At 35.5% G+C, this 18,868-nt stretch overlaps 1 protein-coding gene across 1 annotated transcript; it reads right to left on the bottom strand.

Moving 5' to 3' along the window:
* Positions 1-1,137: 1,137 nt before the first annotated feature.
* LOC113119755 (SH3 domain-binding protein 5-like) lies at positions 1,138-18,386 on the bottom strand. The gene is made up of 9 exons (XM_026289398.1): positions 18,058-18,386; positions 16,977-17,039; positions 14,187-14,315; positions 6,555-6,719; positions 6,300-6,430; positions 5,318-5,360; positions 4,187-4,406; positions 2,687-3,022; positions 1,138-1,697 (listed from the first exon to the last, which is right to left on the bottom strand). Exons 1-9 carry the CDS (start codon positions 18,136-18,138, stop codon positions 1,522-1,524), a joined length of 1,344 nt encoding a protein of 447 aa, XP_026145183.1. The 5' UTR covers positions 18,139-18,386; the 3' UTR covers positions 1,138-1,521.
* Between the last annotated feature and the right edge of the window lie 482 nt (positions 18,387-18,868).

Here is an 18,868-nt window from a genome sequence, read left to right as displayed (position 1 = left end):
CAGTGATCTCGTGTTTGTCAGATGTAGAATGCTGTCTGAAAGTGAAGAGGCATTCAGCCAAGTATGGTGACCCATACTCAGAATTTGTGTTCTGTATTTAACCCATCCAAAGTGCACACACACACACCGTGAACACACACACACACTGTGAACACACACTCAGAGCAGTGGGCATCCTTTATTCTGTGGCCCTCTGGGAGCAGTTGGAGGTTCGGTGCCTTTCTCAGGAGCACCTCAGATGTAGTATTGGGTTAGGAGTCAAACTCTCTAACCACTAGGCTGGTTCTCGTTTACGAGTGTCTCTTCTCTTCTGCTCTGCTCATCGATTAACCCGGAGATCTGCTGACGTTGCTGAGTAAATTTGGTGACTGTATCCGGGAAGACTTGTTAATTCCTAGAAAAAAATAGGCCTATGCTTAAGTGAGAGATTTCTGCCACCTGGTGGCAAACAAGCACTATTCAAATGTAAATGATTTGATATTTCTGACATAACTAGTAGATGGCAGCAGAGGATCCCTCAGTAGCTACCATCACTCTGTTTTTATGCATATTCTGAAGTATTATATCATAAAGCAGTGATGGAAATGCCAAATTTCTGAAAAAAAAACAAATCCCTTAATCCATGAAAAAAAGTGTTAAGCTGGCTTGAGGTGGTTTTTGATTTGTGTGAAAAAGGGTTAACGTGAATAATGGCTGGAAAATTCCTCGTTGCACATCAAAAAAGTCTCCATTCTTATAACACATTTTAAATTATAGCTTTTTTTCAGCACTGTTTCAAACTCATGTATAAAGTAGCAAAGACGTAAAAAATCCTTCGGATGGATCTACGTGAATCACACAAATGATGATTGTTGGATAAAGGTGACTAGATTTCATCCCTGTATTAACAAATCTCCTCCGTTTCTCTCGAATGCAAATCCTCCATTTCTTAGTGATGAATAGAAATTAATCTAAAGTATTTGTTAAAACGTATTTATTTCAGTTCCATGAAAATCTGTCATATGAGTGATTATTTCTTCAGGTTTGAGACTGAGGCCTTGTTTACGAGCTCTGTTGGGATCAAAGATTGCAAGACCAAGACCATGTTTTGTAATAAAGACGTCTTACTGTGAAATCATAACAGTGGAAAGAGACTCGTGCTGTGAACATCTGTTTATTGCACAAATAAGAACTTCCTTGAATGAAAACACATCGATAACATCATGATAGTGAGATAAACGTTGAGTATAAATATATAGCTTTGAACTACGCGAGTCCCTCTTTACGTTACGACCTGTGGAGTGGAAAACGAGAGGAAACACGAAGAACACATTTGAGGAAGACATGAAGAACATCCGCTCAGTGATGATGAAAGGTTCACGTCATAGCTGATGTCTGCATGACGAATACTTCATGGTTTTTCTGGGTTCAGGCCAGTCTGAGACGAGTTCTCTTTAACACTAGGATGAGAATAGTTCATGATGTTTCCTTTGAAGCATCACACTGTCGTCTCAGATCCAGAGCAGGTGCTGGTTTCTGAGGTTAAACACTGTTGAGAAGCAGCACTGCTGCTGTGTTTGAGCTCACACTGAATGGATGAGCGTCTGTGTCGTTGTCCAGAGATAAACTGCGCAGGCTCTTCTCCAGACGGGAGCTTCTCTGACTGCTGAGGTTGTTTGAGGGTCCAGGTTTAACTTCTGCTCCTTCTGCCCTCTCACCTGTTAGAAAACACACAAAACACAAATGCTTGTCATTTGAATTTTACTGGATTCCAATTTAATGGTTTCATCCAATTTGATCAAGTTTTATCAAATTCAAAAGCATGTCTAATCAATTTAATTTATTAATAACAATTTCCTAATTTAATAAAACGTGGACAAACTTCTCAGTTCAAATTTTTCTGGATTGTGGATTTCCGTATGATGTAACAAAAAATTTTCACCAAAAAAAGTGGTAATCATATGAATGCATAATACTTAAAATTAATTAAATCTTTATGTTTTTAAGTTATGTGTGGCATAATGGTGATTACCATTTTCCTAAATAGGGTTATGGAGCACTTCTAAATAACTGGGACCAGTTGTTATTATAATAATTGTTATTAAACATTTGTGTATTACTTAATCTGTTTTACAGTTAGGGTTTGCAGTTTATTGTTATGTAAAATAAATTTACAAAATTAAAAATTACTGAAATGATTTTTTTTATCATACATCATTATTTTCATATTTTATGTTTTACATCTTCATTTCATTTTAGTTTCATTGTGTTTTTGTCATTTTTACTTTTTTATGCTAATATAGTTTGTTGATTTTAAAAGTCCTAGTTTTTAATTATTAATTTTTATTTCAGTTTCAGATAATTTAGTACTTAATTACAAATGTTGCCTAATTAAAACAAGTAGTTTTAACATTTTTTCTCTCATTTCTTTAAAGTTTATTTAGTTTTGTTTTAAATTAGTGATAATATCTCAGGTTTACAGATCAGCCCCAATCACTACCACTTTAAATAAGTTTTTGTGGGAAATCAACATTATGTCGCACATTTTGTCAGTTGACCTTAATTTGAACTAAGAACACTCACAAGATACAGTATGAGTAAATTAACACTCTTTTACACTCACAAGAAATGAGTAAATAAAACATTAGTTGGCCTGTAGGTTATTACTCCATACAGTTCTTATAGTTGAAGGTCTTTTGTCTCTCACCTCTCTCCCGTTCACAGTCGGGTGACGAGGCCCCGCTGCACTCACTACGAGGACCCAACACCGGAGACACCTGCTCGAAACCCTCCAGAGACCCCGAGCCCGGCAGCTGGAGCCGGTCAGGACAGACAGAGAGGGACAGCGGGGACGAGGAGGAAGAGGAAGGGTACGGGCAGGAGGAAGAGAGCAGAGGATATGAGGAGGAAGAAGAGGAGGTGGTGTATGGACAGGGCAGGTCAAGAGGAGCAGATGTGGAGCTCATGCTGCAGGTGGAGCGTGTCTCAGGATCGTCCTCTGATGGTGAACCGTTACAGCTGTCCTCCAAATTCACAGATATCACTGTACAACAAACACAGAACGCATTTAGTCTGCAACTTCATACTGCTGAATGGAGACAAGAAACAGTTCCTGTCACAAGTGTTTCTATAGAGCTTTAAACAGTAGATGATGTTTCAAAGCAGCTTAAACAAGAGTAACAGAATCAATGATGTAATGACACATTCAAATTCAGTCCAATTTCAGGGTTGGTTCAGATTCGGTTCATAAGTGGTGGAGTTGAACAATTATGAGTTCAGTATTTTATAAAAAAAAATATTATATTATGTTCAATATTCTTTAAATATAAATAAAACTAATTAATTAAATTATTATCAAAACTATCCAAAAACTACTGTTATACAATGATTTGTATACTTAAATTAATTTAGTACAATAGAACTTCCATGACACAATTCCATTACAATTTAATTTAATTGAAATATTATATAATTCAGATAAAAGTAATGAAAGATATTACAGTAAAGGTCGAAAATAATTCTTATTCGTCATGAAAATAATCCTTAAAAATAAATGCAAAAAATCTTAATAGTTTTAAAACTATATATTATTTTCCATAGAAATATATTTTATATAGAAATAATGTATACTCTTATATTATATAAATATTTTATGAAATCTAAATATAATGTTTATCATATAAAATATTTCTTTTGTAATATATTAAATATTATTTTCTTTCTTTGATTTTGGGATGAACATGAAGCTGATAAAGTTTTTTGTCTTTAATTCAAAGTATAATAATAAAATCTGTGATGCAATTTTTTTTAATTAAATATTAGACTATTTAAAATTCTGTTTCTAAAGTAGTTTCATAATTCAGCTCAAGTGAGATTCAGACTTGGTTCAAAAACAGTGTAAAGTTAATCAATTATAAAAACAAGTTCATATCAGTAATAGAATACAATATTAATTGTCTTTCAAGACAATGATTTAATATATACAGTAGCCCTGAAAAAAAAAACAAGCAAAACATTGTGTTTAATATGGGAAAATATGATATTTTGTTAGCTGATGCATTACATTTACTTTTTTGTGTCACTGTATTAGCTGAAAGGTTGTCAATGTCCGTCTAAAACAGATACAGTTGAAGCTAAATCAGACTGAGAGACTTTCACTCTGAATTACAGTCCGATCTGTCTTGCTTTAATCTGTGATCTCACTTACTTGATATGCCGTCAGACTCCATTTTGAAGTTTGCGATGTCATCTGTGACAGTCCTGTCATCTTCGGCCCCCACCCCTCGGCCCCGGGGCCCCATGGCAGACAGACGACGCCGTGCGTGGATCTCATCTGAGATGGTCTCCAGGTTTCGAAGAGCGGCCCGATACTCAGCTTTGGCCTGGGTGAGTTTAGTCTGACGCTCGTCAACTCGTCGCTTCAGTTGCTGAATGGGAGGACGAGGAGAAGCGGAGAACAGGTCACAGACAATTAGGATCAAAATCAGATCAAATCTACATGTTAGTTTGTGTTTCTAAAAAGATTAATAAATGATTATCCAAAAACTCACATTTCTTAATGATATTGAGAAAAAAAAAGATAATATATATGTGTATATTTATATATTGCTTGATTGTAGGTTTTTTTATTATTATTTTGTAACATTATTTTTATGACAAATTAGACAAATTTATCCCCAAATTAATGTTTTTTTTGTTGTTGTAATTACCCATTTTTAATGGTGTTTATCCTGAGATTCCCATTAGTGTATTACATATGGTATTGTTAATAAAATATGAAATGTATCAAAATATATAATAATAACAAATATTTTCATATATTTAAATATACATTTGAAAATATTTGTAAAGTATAATTTTTTTATATACTTACACTTGAACAATTGAAATATTTTTTTTAATAATACAAGAGAAATGTCTCATTACAAATTGTACTTAATGTGTCTGGATGGTTTATTTATTTATTTGCTTGTTTATTTCGGAATTTCCATTATTATTAAAGGTGATTCCCATTACTGCATTTTTATAAAATATATTAAGACATTATTTATTCATTTTTCAAATATATTTAAATATAATTACATTTTTTTTCTAAAATATTAATTTATGATTACATTTAATTGAAGTATTTTTTTAAATATATGAACATACTGTAATAAAATAATTTATTTATAAAAAGCATCATTACCACAATAATGAATAAATCATTGCAATTTAACTAAATTCAGATTAAATAAAATTACACACACACACACACACACACACACACACACACATATTAAATTTGGGGATGAATCATTCTTAAAATGTTTCTTGTTCAAAATAAAAACTGCTGTACCTCGAGCTGTAGGTAATACTTCGCCTTTAATTCAAAGTACGGCCTGCAGAGGGAGATAGAGAGAGAGATCAGAGCCAGTTTCCATAGCAACAGCAGAACCCTCACATTCCAGCAGCAGGAGCACATCTGGAGCTCATTAGAGACACATCACACTGAACTAGACTTCCACACCAGAGGCCCTCAGCACTCTGAAGGACAAATCACGTTATTCCCAAATATGAGCCTGTTTGAAGAGAGTTCAGACCCTGCAGAACATGTGCTTACAGTCAGAACCTGTTCCAGCAAGATTTTAGGGAGTCTTCCTTTTATGTCCATTACAACATGATCGATATGATCATTATGTAAACTTCGAGTTTTGCCTATTATGTCATCGTATTCAGTGTGGGGCGTTTTTAAATGTTTTGCAACAGTTTTGACATCAAGAGACAGAGAGAAATATAAATTTATTTTAAATGCACTACAGTTCAAATGTTTGAGGTTGGTAAGATTTTTCATGTTTTGAAAGAAGTCTCTTGTGCTCACCAAGGCTGCGTTTATTTTTTATCAAAAATACATCAAAATTTCTGAAATATTATTACTATTTTAAATAACTGGTTTCTATGTGAATATCTGTTAAACTGTAATTTATTCCTGTGATCAAATCTGTATTTTCAGCATCATTACTCCAGTCTTCACTGTCACATGATCTTCAGAAATCAGAAAAAGATGCTGACATCCTGCTCAAGAAACATCTCTGATTATTATTATTAGAAAACAGTTGTGCTCTAATGAACTTTCTAATGTGCTTTCTATTATTTAGAAAGTTCATAGAAAGTAAAAAAAAAGAACAGAATTTATTTAAAACGAATTCTTTAACATCTTTACTGTCACTATGAATCAATTTAATGCATCCTTTCTGAGTATAAAAAATAATAATAATACTAACCCCAAACTTTGAGCAGTAGTGTATGTATATGAAAACCCCTGACTTGTGTCCTCTGACCTGGACTTGTTGATGGTGCGTTTGAGTTTTTTCTCCAGCTGTCTCATGTTGCTGATGGAGGCGTTGTATTTGGCCGCTGTCTCTCTGTGCTGGATTTCACTGCGTGTCCTGCTTTGCTCCGCCTCCATCACCTGGAACGGCCAATCAGAGCAATTCAGGGAAATGAACTGCATAGCATAATGCACAAAACAACAGTGGTCTGCAGCTAAAGGACTGTGAGGCTTGAGGTTTAATCAGTTGTGCTGTGTCTCTCACCCTCTGGGTGGCGTGGTTGAGCATCTCCTGCCAGGCCGAGTCAAACTGCCGGCTGTCCTCCTCCAGGAGTCGCTCCTCGGCCAGAGAGATGGTTTCCTTCGCGGCCCGCAGGATCTCGATGGCCCGCTGATACTCCTGTGTGGCTCTCTGAGCTTCAACCTGGGCCTAAAAGACAAAAACATCAGAGACTGAGGATGCTTTCACAGGTTTGGTGAAGAACGAGCTGTTTGCTTTCGACCCGGTGTAATCTGGAGACTAATGCATGATGCATGTCTCGGCAGAAACTGCCTTCAGCCAGCAGCTCACATTCTTCATCTCTCGCAATGCACTGATAACAGTTACAAGCGAGCACATGTTAAGAGTTACATAAGTGATGATGACACTTCCTTAGTGTTACCAGGATACAGTAGTAACAGCTGCTGTCAATAATCACTCATTTGCTCATATTAATGATGCAAATTGACCACATAAAAGTGCCATGCACGACACCAAGTTCTGCTGGGAAGTTTCTACCAATGAAGAAAGAGTGAGACTTATTTAAGTGACTATATATTTCTCAGCTATATGACTGCAATTGGTATATTTTTAAAATGAAAACAAAACAATAATTAAAAAAGTAAAATAAACATTAACTGAAATAAAATTAAAAAAGTAATCTTATTTTATTTCAAGTAGTTGCAAAGACATTATTTCTCAAGTACTTAAATAGCTAAAATGGATATAAAAATAATACGAACTATATAGATGAAAAATACTAATAAAACAAACAAAAAAAAACACAACAAAATTAATAAAAAAAAAGTCAAAATTAGTCAAATATAAGAAATAACAACAAATTTTAATTATTAATAAAACTTAATTAAATTTGAAAAACTTAAATCAAAGTAAAACAGAAATAAAAGAAACATTGCCATTTAAAAAACTAAAATAAAATGACAAAAAAACAAAAACAAACATACAACAAAATCACTAGAAGTTTTAACTAAAATTCAAATAAAAATTGAAAAAAAGCAAATTTCAGAAAAACTATGATAATATATTAATGACAGTAAAATAAGACTGCAGTGATGTCACATTCCTCTTACTGGTCTGAGACTGAAACTACATTGAATCTCTGTGATTCCTATCAGCGCTGACAGATTAGCCAGATTAGCATTAGCCGTTCAGTTTTAATTGGTCATGTGACCGCTGCAGTCTCTGTCTCTCTGCGGGACGAGCTTCTCATTCAGAGACGATCGCTCTTACATTATTCAAATATATATTCTGCTGAGGAATTCATAAAGAAAGCTTGGACAAGAGGCTAGTGTATATTTCATAAAGCTCAATCTCACCCCACTTTCATGAGCTATTTCTTAATACTATCTTGTAAACTCAGCGACCTTCAGATTTTGAAATTAATGTGTAATGTTCAGTGCAAATTTATCACAGAGTTGAGCACAAAACAAATGATCAAAACTCTGTTTATAGTCAAGAACTTAAAATATTATTTAAAAGCAGCTTTTGCTTTTCTTTAGCACTTGTAAATATGTAAATTCAGTTGCAAGTGTATTATTAATATAATGTATTATTTGAGCTGTGACGTTGTCAGAAGTGTAATTTTATCTTTTATAGCCATATAAATTATAAATTTACATTTATAAGTATGCATTGTGCTTCCAAAATATTGAAACTTTCCTAAATCAAGATACATTAATTTAAGTAAAAAACAAAAACAAAATCAAATTAAGCGAGTTTATGCTTAAAACAATATGCCAGTGTGGAAAAATAAATAATCAAATGTTTACTTAAGTACATTTTTTGTCCCTATTGGCATTTTTTTTTCTTCTTGTTTTAAGCTTAATTTTAATATAATTGTCAGAAAACAAAACTTAGCATCTCATGTCATTTTGCTTGCATCTTCACATATTTGCACCTAAAAACAAGGCAAAAATATTATTATTATTAAAACATTTTTTTACCAGCTTTACAGTTGTGACAGGAGATTGGAAAATGGATAACTTTGGATGAACAAAATGACTTTAAAGTCATATTATCATACTAGTTTCTTATGACCTTATAGAATGTCTTTTTCGTTATTTTTTGCATGCTTCACACGGTCCTCAGCTGAAGTGTGTAGTGTAGTGTTCAGGTGGAGAGAGCTGTAGAGATCTAGTGCACTTCTACAGACAGATGACTCGCACACGCTGAGATGAAGGGCACGCTCGGCTTCCTCCGGTTCATGAGCGTTTTAGCTAATGCGTCACATCACACGTGTCCAGAACTGACCTTTCTGAGCATTGTTCAGAACTGACCATTCAACACGATGAAACAATGCATGTACTGCAGTAAACAGACGCTGCATTTAGCCTACTGCCAACGCAAGTATGAGAAGACACGTCTGCGTGGGCACGGCGCTGAACACTCAGCTCTGAACAGCTATAATAGACTCATACACCCAGACTGATACATGCATAAGCATAAGGTTCATTTCATCAGTTTTCTCATTTGTTCCCATTAAACTGTATTATATTGTATTTGCATGCAACCTTTTAAAATTTGGGGTCAGTGAGATTTTTTTTTATGTCTTTTGCTCACCAAGGCTGCATTTATTTTATTTATTTATAAAAATACGGTAAACTCAGTAATATTGAGAAATATTATTACAATTTAAAATAACCCTTTTCAATGTAAATCCATTTTAAAATGTAATTTATTTCTGTGATTCTCTGCTGTATTTTCAGCATCATTCCTACAGTCTTCAGTGTCACATGATCTTCAGAAATCAGTATAATATGATGATTTACTGCTCAAAAAACATTTCTGATTATTAACAATGCTGAAAACACTTGTGCTGCACAACATTTTATTTTTTATCAAAGTTTTGGGTGGTTTCTGGGGTTTTCTGGGAGGCTGCTAGGCGTTTTCTTCCTGTTTGTGCTGAAAAGATGTGCAAATCTGTTTTTATCACCATTTCGGATCACTTCTATTCTGTTATATATTTATTGAGATCAAGCAGCTTCTTTTTGTTTCCTGTAAATGATCATGTGTCTGCTGAAACACTTTCCCTCGAGGTCAAGGTGAGGTGAAGCTGAGCTCTGCAAACACTGTAATAACAGATTAGAGTTACGTCAGGAAAGATTCTCACTTGCCGTGAAGATTTAAAGGTCAAACTCACACACACTCCTTCATCCTTGTGTCTGTTCACACACACACTCGTTAAGCTCTCGGTGTCTGCACGGAGGACCGGACTTGTTTTATTCAGTTTCTCATTTTGTCAATTTTTCCTCCTGATATTCTGTTTTTTTTCAGGCAGCAAAAGCATCTCATTTTTTTTCTGCTTTGCTGACCTATTTCTTTCACAAACTCGGTCAGACATGAGGCCGATGGGTTTTCCATGAGCGGCGTTTGCTGAAATCGTACCGAATGTATATTTAATGAGCTCAGCAGCAGCATCTGAAGATGTAGAAGCATCTCAGCACATCCTAAACTCTGTCTGACCTACTAAAAACACTGACCCACTTCTTTGACTGTCAAAGCAAGTTCATCCACCTGAAGAAACAGAGGAGACTAGCCACTCTACTGATATAATAACTCTTCTTTAAATGCAGGAAATTTTCCCGGGTTTTTATTAGCATTCACTAAAATGCAGAAGAATGTTTATTTAACTGTCTCTAAATAATCTACACACTTCCTCCTGTCTGATGAACACACTGGAGGGTTGATTATTTAGGGGCTTTTTTATGACCTTCCTCTCCTGGATATATGACACATACTGCATGAAGAACTGTAATGCACAAGCCACAGTGTTAATCTCCCAGCATCTATAATAAACCAGAGGAATTTCACAACCACATCCAAAACGAGACAAAGACGGCTGTTTCCCATCTGCTCTAATGGCTTTTGGGTGGAGCAGGGAATAAACAATCCTGCTCATTCTTCATGACTCATGCAATCCAAGCTCCCTCTCTGTGTTTCTCGGACTTTCCTATCATAACAAAATTCATTTGATTTAAACTTTAAACTTTAACTATGGAAGCCCTGAAGTGCTAAAAATCAACAAATCAGAAAACACATAAATCTGAAAGAACTTGCATCAGTCGGGTGCGCAGCTATGTTTACCTTTTTCAGAGAACATGAAGTTCTGACATTTTCTGGGTATTACACAAGTGATGCAGTATGCAACAGTAACCAAACATACTACATTAGTAATACACTAGTATCACTAGTGCATATGTAGTACACTTGTATACTACTATGTCATATGACCTCAATTCAGTTACTATCTTAGATAAGACAACTATTATTTAGATTTTTTTTGTCAACTATATGAAATGTCTGAACTAATTAAGTCCAGAAAAAAAAAATAAAACAACTGATTCAGTGCAATGCATTGTGGGATGCATGGACATGCACATTTTTGCAAATGTAGCTGGTCATACAGATATTCCATGATATGTATACTGTATAATGCTTACTGAACAAATAGTATGACTTGTGTGGTAGTAACAATATCAGTGGGTAATCTAAATCTGTCTTCTTCTAAGTCTTTAAGTGTGCAATTTGCAGCAAATGTGGCATGTCATCTGTGTATTCGATGCATGCAGAAAATGTGCATAGTGTGTATACCGCAGAAATGCATGCTGTTATGCCGTTTTCTAAGAGCGGAAAAGAAACGTGCAAACTATTTCTTGCATATTTTAATGTCCAGCTGAGAGATGGACTAAAATAGTTCTACATTTGCATATGAGATGATGCACCAGCACTCTCAGTGGTTTGATTGGAGACTGGTGTTCATTTTAGCCAGTCATATGCAGTCTCAGTCTGCATAGCATCTGCTGTCTGACCTTGATTTGTCCGTGATAATGTGTGTGTGTTTGTCTTTTATAACCTCAGTTCACAGGCTGTGAAGGTGTGAGGTCAGCTGACACGTGCTGCAGTCTGTCATTGATGTCTGATACTGCTGTTCACGTGACACACAGCAAGAACACATACAGCTGAGCGAGATATCTATCTATCTTTCGATCTGGTGAGCTGTAGGTCAGTGGAGGCGTGGCCGAGTGCTGTGCTCTGATTGGCTGTGCAGTGGGTGTTGGCACTTTAACTAATGGACAGCTGGCAGTGCCAGTCCTGATCGTTTGTCTCATCTAATGACACAGACAGATCACGGTGGTCTTTAAGAGTGATGACAGGACAGTTACACAAGACCACCAGCACACACACACACACACACACATGCACACACACACACACACACACACACACACACACACACACACACACACACACACACACAGACACACACACACACACAAACACACAGCACCAATTCAGTGTAAAAAGCTCAAACGGTGCAGTAATGCTTGAGGCTTTACACAGACCACACACAGTGATACTGTATAATGCATAACATGATTAACTCAAGCCACTAAATCATATATTAGCAAACACACAGACTTAGAAAGGTGTGTGCGCTGAACATATTTACTCCACCTGAATTATTAAGCATCGTTGTGACTGATCGTTTTGATGAATCGTTCACAGTGAGAGCAGGAACATGAATCAAGAAAGCCAAAAGGTCATTTCTGACTGTAGTAATGCTTACAGACGCCACAGAGATACAAATCTAATGACTTATTATTTATGGCCTGTGTTTGCTTCTGCTTAAATCAATCAGGTTTTACCAGAAGCTTTTTAAAGATTAGCTGACTTGATCTTTTTCCTGTTGGCATTTTACTCCCTCGTGACTAATCTCAGATCATTTTGTTTTAATGTGTGTAAAAATAGAGCTGAGAATATGAGCTTCTGATTATCTGAAGGCTTCTCACATCTGACTAGTGAAAGTCTGACACTTTATGCAATTATAGATTATTACAGAGCATCTGCTAAAATGCATAAAAATAATAATGATTTTATTCAGTAAGGATGCATTCAATTGTTAAAAATATACAGTTAAGTAATTTCTAATGTTACAAAAGATTTATATTTCAAATACATGTGGTACTTTTGAATTTTCTATTAATCAAAGAATCCTGAAAAATAAAATGTATCACGTTTTTCCATCAAAAAAAAAAAAAAAAAAAGAAATTGAGAGAAAGAAACTAGCAGCAAATCAGCATATTAGAATGATTTCTGAAGATCATATGATACTGAAGATTGGAGTAATGATGATGGAAATTCAGCTGCGCATCACAGAAATAAATTACATTTTAACAGATATTCACATAGAAAACAGTGATTTAAAATTGTAATAATATTATCTGTTTTTTCAGTTTTTTTATCCAAAAAAGTCAGCCTTGTTAAGCATAAGAGACTTCTTTCAATGATATAAAAAACGTATTTCTAAGATCTTAAACATGTCACTCCAGTTGGGTTCTGACTGCGTTATAATTGAGTTAGAGACCGAAGCAGAGCACTCTCACCAAAGTCACCTCCTGGATATAAAAAGCTCTTTTATGACTGTGTGAGTGCGACATTTGTGTTGATTTATCACTGTCACAAGGTGACAATAAGGAGAATTTCATGGCTGAAAGCAGCAGGGATCTCAAATCCTTCTTCAGCAGACGTACAAAACTGCACACTCTTTCACATAATGACAGACGCTTGTACAAATGAAACATCAGATTCATGGTGTAATAATGATCACAGAGAGTCATTGTGTCCTGAGGAGAAGAGTTTTTCTTACATTTAGACACATGAGAAGGACATCATGTTCGCTCTTCTCTCCAGAGCTGTTTCTATCTATGGCGAATGCCAAAGTCTGTTTGCAAACAAATCCCCCGTGTGTGTGTGCTGGACTGCAGGGGGTTCATTACTGAAACACGGTCACCACTGGGTTTGGATGGTGCTCTCGTGACTATGAGAAGAATTTAAACTGGGGCAAATGTTTTTCTTAACTGATTCTATATTTATATTCTTTAGGAACATCGTACTCTCTTTGATCATTGAATATTGTAATACATTAATAATGTGAATGTGCTCTTTTACAAAGATTACACAGTTGGTTAATGTCACTTTACAGTATAAAACTGTTTGAAGTTACTTTGCACTGCTTACAAAAATTAGCATTTTTTTAATTTAATACACTTTAGGCAGCTATTTAAGAATAAATCATGATTAGTTCTGGGCAATAGAGCGAAAACAATTAACCCTTAGATTTCCCATTCATTATAAATCTAATAAATAAACATATTTTAATAATAACAATAAAAAAAATTCCCCTTAGCCATGAAGTAGAATACATATTGTTTGTATAGTGAACATTTTTACTTTGTGGCCATTGAAGTCATTTCTACATAGTTTGCACGTAGATTCATTGTTTCTGTGTTAACATGCTGGTACAGTAATATGAAGGGAACCAGATGAGGAGTCATAACCAGTTTTTTCCAGTCTGTCACTGGCTTCGGGCTCTAAACGTCCACTGAACCCGCTCCTCAGATGTTTCCTGCTGTTCAACAGCCAAACATTTATTGCATAATTCTGTGCTTTAGCCTGCTTTCCTGTTGGCATTAGTAATTGACTATATTTCCTAAAGTTTAAATTGTCTTTCCCAAGTGTTCATTGATGAGATAAGAATGCAGAAAACCACGCCATGCAAACTTCAGTGTAACATATTTCTATGAACAAACTGAACATGGACGAGGGATTGAAGCTCACCTGACGCGCCGCTCTTCTGGCCTCCCAGTACGGTTTGGACTCTTCCACGGCTTTCCCGATCTTCTTGACCTGCTCCTCCAGTTTGACCGTGGCCTCCGCTAGGATGGCACGAAACTTCTGTCGAGAGTCCTACAGAACAGAGAACTTTTGGGGTGAGTAAATCTAAAATCAAATGCACATATCCTCAAGTATATCACTAGAAAGTCTGTTACAATGTATCTTGATATTCATGGTACAAACCTTACACATTTGTCAGATTCAATGTGCAGTTCTTTAGTTCAAGATGTTGATGAGTTTATTTCTGCATCAGATTTAGAAATGTAGCATTGTATCAGTGTCTCATCAATGGATGCACTGCAGTGAATGGGTGCCGTCAGAATGAGAGTCCAAACAGCTGATAAAAACACCACAATAATCCACACCACTCCAGTCCATCAGTTAATGTCATGTGAAGTGAAAAACTGTTTGTAAGAAACAAATCTGTTTTCTGAATGAGTCCATAATCCATAATAACGCTTCCTCCAGTCGAAAAAAATCCATCTCCTGTTGATTCTCGCATCAAAATCCTCCCACATATTTGCTTAGAGCTGTTTTAGTTTGTAAACAGTGCTTGATCTGTGCAGATTTTAACCGGAAGCAACCGTTTGAATTTAAAAAATACCCCTGTGACTCTCATTCTGACGGCACCCATTCACAGCAGAGGATCCATTGGTGAACAAGTGATGGAATGCTACATTTCTCTAAATCTGTTCCCATGAAGAAACAAACTCATATACATCTCAGATGGACTGAAGGTGAGTACATTTACAGCTAGTGTTCATTTCTGGCTAAAGTATGACTTAAACACAACTTTGTTCCCCAATGAAGTGCATTCACACTCCTAAAGCCCATTCAGATTTTAAAATTGCATTTTTGTGTGCAATGTGCATCAGTGCACAGTGCTGTCTAAGGCTCACACTATTTCCATGGACATCATTGTGATGCATTCAACTGTATGATCTACTGAATAAAAGACAGGGACAGATGAATACTTGTCTTTGTGTTGACAGGCGTATTCAAGAGTGAATTACAGTGCATGCAGTCTGTGAAATCTGAATAAATCTCAATGCATTGAAAGGCTCATCATATCCAGGCAGCGTGAACTGCATGTTCAGGACTCTCTATGAATTATGAGTGTCCATCTTTCAGTTTCACAGCAATGAAATGCTTCAAAAATCAGCCTTTTGTAGCTCCCTGAAAAGCGCTGCTTCAGCTAACTCAATTCAGCATTTAACAGAGTTAAGAAAGTATCCACACCTTGCTTTCTAGACAGAAAACTCCCTCTCATGCTAAAGAAACTCTCATGCTTGTTGCATAAGATGAGCAGAGGGCAAGCGGTGTCCAGCTCTGAATGAATCTGTCTTCGGATGGGTTCGGTCGCTCAGATGATATATTTAAAAACACTGACATCTACATCCTTCCACACAGGACCTCAATGACAAAAAGCACGTCAGAGGGATTTAGACTTCCTCCGACAGATTGACACTTCCTGGTTCATTCTGCTGAATAACCACAGGCCAAACAGAGTCAGAGTCTAAGAACAATCTGACAAGGAACAAATAGTCCTGAATCTGAAATTAAGAGGCCTTTAAGAAGACTTATATGTGCACAAAGTGAAACTAAAACTATAAAAAAAATATGTCTAATAAAAAAAAAAAAAAGATTGCCTTAGCAGCAGTTTTATTTTAATACCATTGAGACAGTTTTATTTTATATTTTCAGTTGTCATTTTCATTTTAGCTTTATTAATTGACTTGCAAGTTTTGATTTGTTTTTAATATGGCTATTTTTATTTAAGTTTTAGTTATTTTAGTGCATCAAGTTAAACTACATGAAAATGAGAAATGCTGCATTGGTAACCAGATTAATTAAAATACATATAATAACGTTTTCCATTTTAGTTTTAGTTAACTATAATAACGCTGCTAGTCAGCTAATTAAAATAGGTTTAGGATGAAGCATTAAAATTACTAACTGGGGAAATTTTCTTTAAAACATTATTGTTAATTAATTAAAACAAAAATAGCATTAAATTAAATTTAAATTAAATTCATACAAAAAATACAGTTAATTCTAAATATTAATATTAAAATTACAAGATATTAAAACAAAATTAAATAAATATTACAATAATATGAATAACAATAATACACAAATAATATTCTACATTAGTTCGGATTCATTCCTGTTAAGGCAAATTTGACAACAATACAGATTTAGATTATCACTGTATTTTGATTATTATTTCTGACACTAACAACATTTTTTTGTTTGGAACATGGTAGAATCATGATATTCTCTAAAACACATTCGTTTACCTTGGTTTACCATCACAGTACTTTTTTTTGGAAGGGTACATATGCTATTTTTAAAAAGGAAGTAATTAATCTTCTGAAACAAAACATGGAAATGAACATTTCTGATACCAATTTAGCAACTGGCAATTACTTCTGTGTGTTTCTCCTCGAGAAGAACGCCATCCAGGTTTGGAATGACAAACATTTTCCTAAACTACTCCTTTAGCTGTCGTGGCCTGTGGCTTTCAAGCCAGGAATTCCAGACTCGGATAGAGAGATTTCCTCCGTCTGCTCAACAGATATACGGTGTGTCAGTCACAGGCAAGAAACTTCCTATTGGTCAGCAGCGGAAGGGGGAGGGCCTGAGTGTTTAGACATTTTCCACTTTGGAATTCCACCCGCAACCATTTTCAGTGAAAACAGTGACACCACAAAGCAAGCATGTGAACCTTACCTCCAGTTCTGTCTCCCATCGGTTGATGTTATCTGTAGACTGATTCAGTTTCTCCAGTTCACCCTGCAGAAGAGATAAAGCAAGGCAGAGGAGTTAAAATCACAGTAGATGTCTCTTGCAATACCAGCAGGCCGACAACATCTGGAAAGTGTTATTCAAGTAACCCAACACTGAGATTAAGCTCATATGTATGCTTGTCCTGCGATGTTAGCTACACGCTGATGACACACACATGTTGCTTTCATTACAACATCATGCGTTTATTTTCTTTCATGGGAAGAGGATGAAAAACCAGTTCATCTAGCACAACTAGCACACAGTCTGATACAGAAAGGTTCTTTACTTTCGAGAGAAAAGCATAGTTTAAAATGCATTAGAAGTGTCATTTCTTTGGAAACAAAGTACAACAAGTGGCCATTTGAAGCAAAACATTACACAGAAAGAGGTATGATCAAATAATGTTTTATAATAATGTATCTGAAAAGACAAAAATATATCTCAATAAATTAATCTAAAGCTTGCTTGATAATGTCTAAAGGCCTATGTCATTGCATTAGAAAATGACTCATATAAGGTCTGTACAACAGATACATTTGACACTTTTAGGTGTTTTCTAGTGAATATAACGCATCGTATTATTCTTACACTTTGTAAATATGACTTAATTCTGTATGCAGTGCACGTGAGCTTAACGCTTTCCCTTACAGAGGAAAATGAGTTCTAAATATGACGTCAAAGTAAACATGATTGTCTACGAGGTTCCACAATGTAACAAAACAATGAAACAATGTTGCAGAATATAACAGATGATGTAAAGATGGGGTTCCCCTTATCAGAGCAAACAGCAGCTGCTGAACTTTTTGAACAAACAGAACATTATCTGATCGGATTTTAATGCATGAAGCTTTCTGATGGATGTAGCCTAGGTATGATAGGATCTGACTGAGCTTTAATCCAATCAGAGTTTGATTGCTCGGTCTAACTTCAGATCTGGTTTGGGGAAGGTTAAACATAACTGAGACAAAAATCGGAATATATACAGGCTATGTCGATGTGAATTGTGGATTGTGTTGCTGTGTACCTGAATCCTCGGATCAACCTCCTCTGCCTCCAGAGATTCCGAGTCTTCATCAGACTTGTTATCTTTCTCCGTGTCGTTCATTTCGATAGCAGACGTGATTCGTCTATTACTGGCCGAACAAAGCGGGTCTCTGTCCGGGATAACGGGCTCGGATGATCCGCGCTCAATCCATTAGTAGGTACATCCAGAATACACGTTTAAAAGAAAAGCGTACGATCTTTTCTCATATCCCAAAGAGACAAAAACAGGCTACTTAATCTGCCGAGACACAAACTCTCACACTCACACAACACAACACAGCGCAGACTGGAGAAAGAGAAGCTCGGCGGAGATCTAGCCCGCCCCCTCCGACACACACACACACACACACTCGCTGTCCTGCGTGAGGGTCACTGCAGTTCACACACACACACACACACACACACACACAAACACTGACTGACACACTGAAGCAGGCTTATCTTAGTATTATCCATTAGAACAGTATTTATTAATATTTAGAATGTACAGTTTCCATTTTAGTTATGATTCACATGCATTAGACATTATTTTAGCATTGGCGTTATATTTTAGATTCAGTTTTTGCAGCTATACTTCAACTTATTTTATCTAAATTAATTGCCAAGGCAACATACATCTTTTTCTTTATAATATTTATTTTACATTATATACATACATACATACATATATATATATATATATATATATATATATATATATATATATATATATATATATATATATATATATATATATATATATATATATATGTAACGATGTGTGTGTGTGTGTTAGGTGAAAACTGTTAGCC

Source organism: Carassius auratus, chromosome 19, assembly GCF_003368295.1.
Source record: "Carassius auratus strain Wakin chromosome 19, ASM336829v1, whole genome shotgun sequence".
NCBI classification, from domain to species: Eukaryota; Metazoa; Chordata; class Actinopteri; order Cypriniformes; family Cyprinidae; genus Carassius; species Carassius auratus.
Note: the sequence above shows the minus strand (reverse complement) of the source record. Positions and strands in the feature narration are given on the sequence as shown.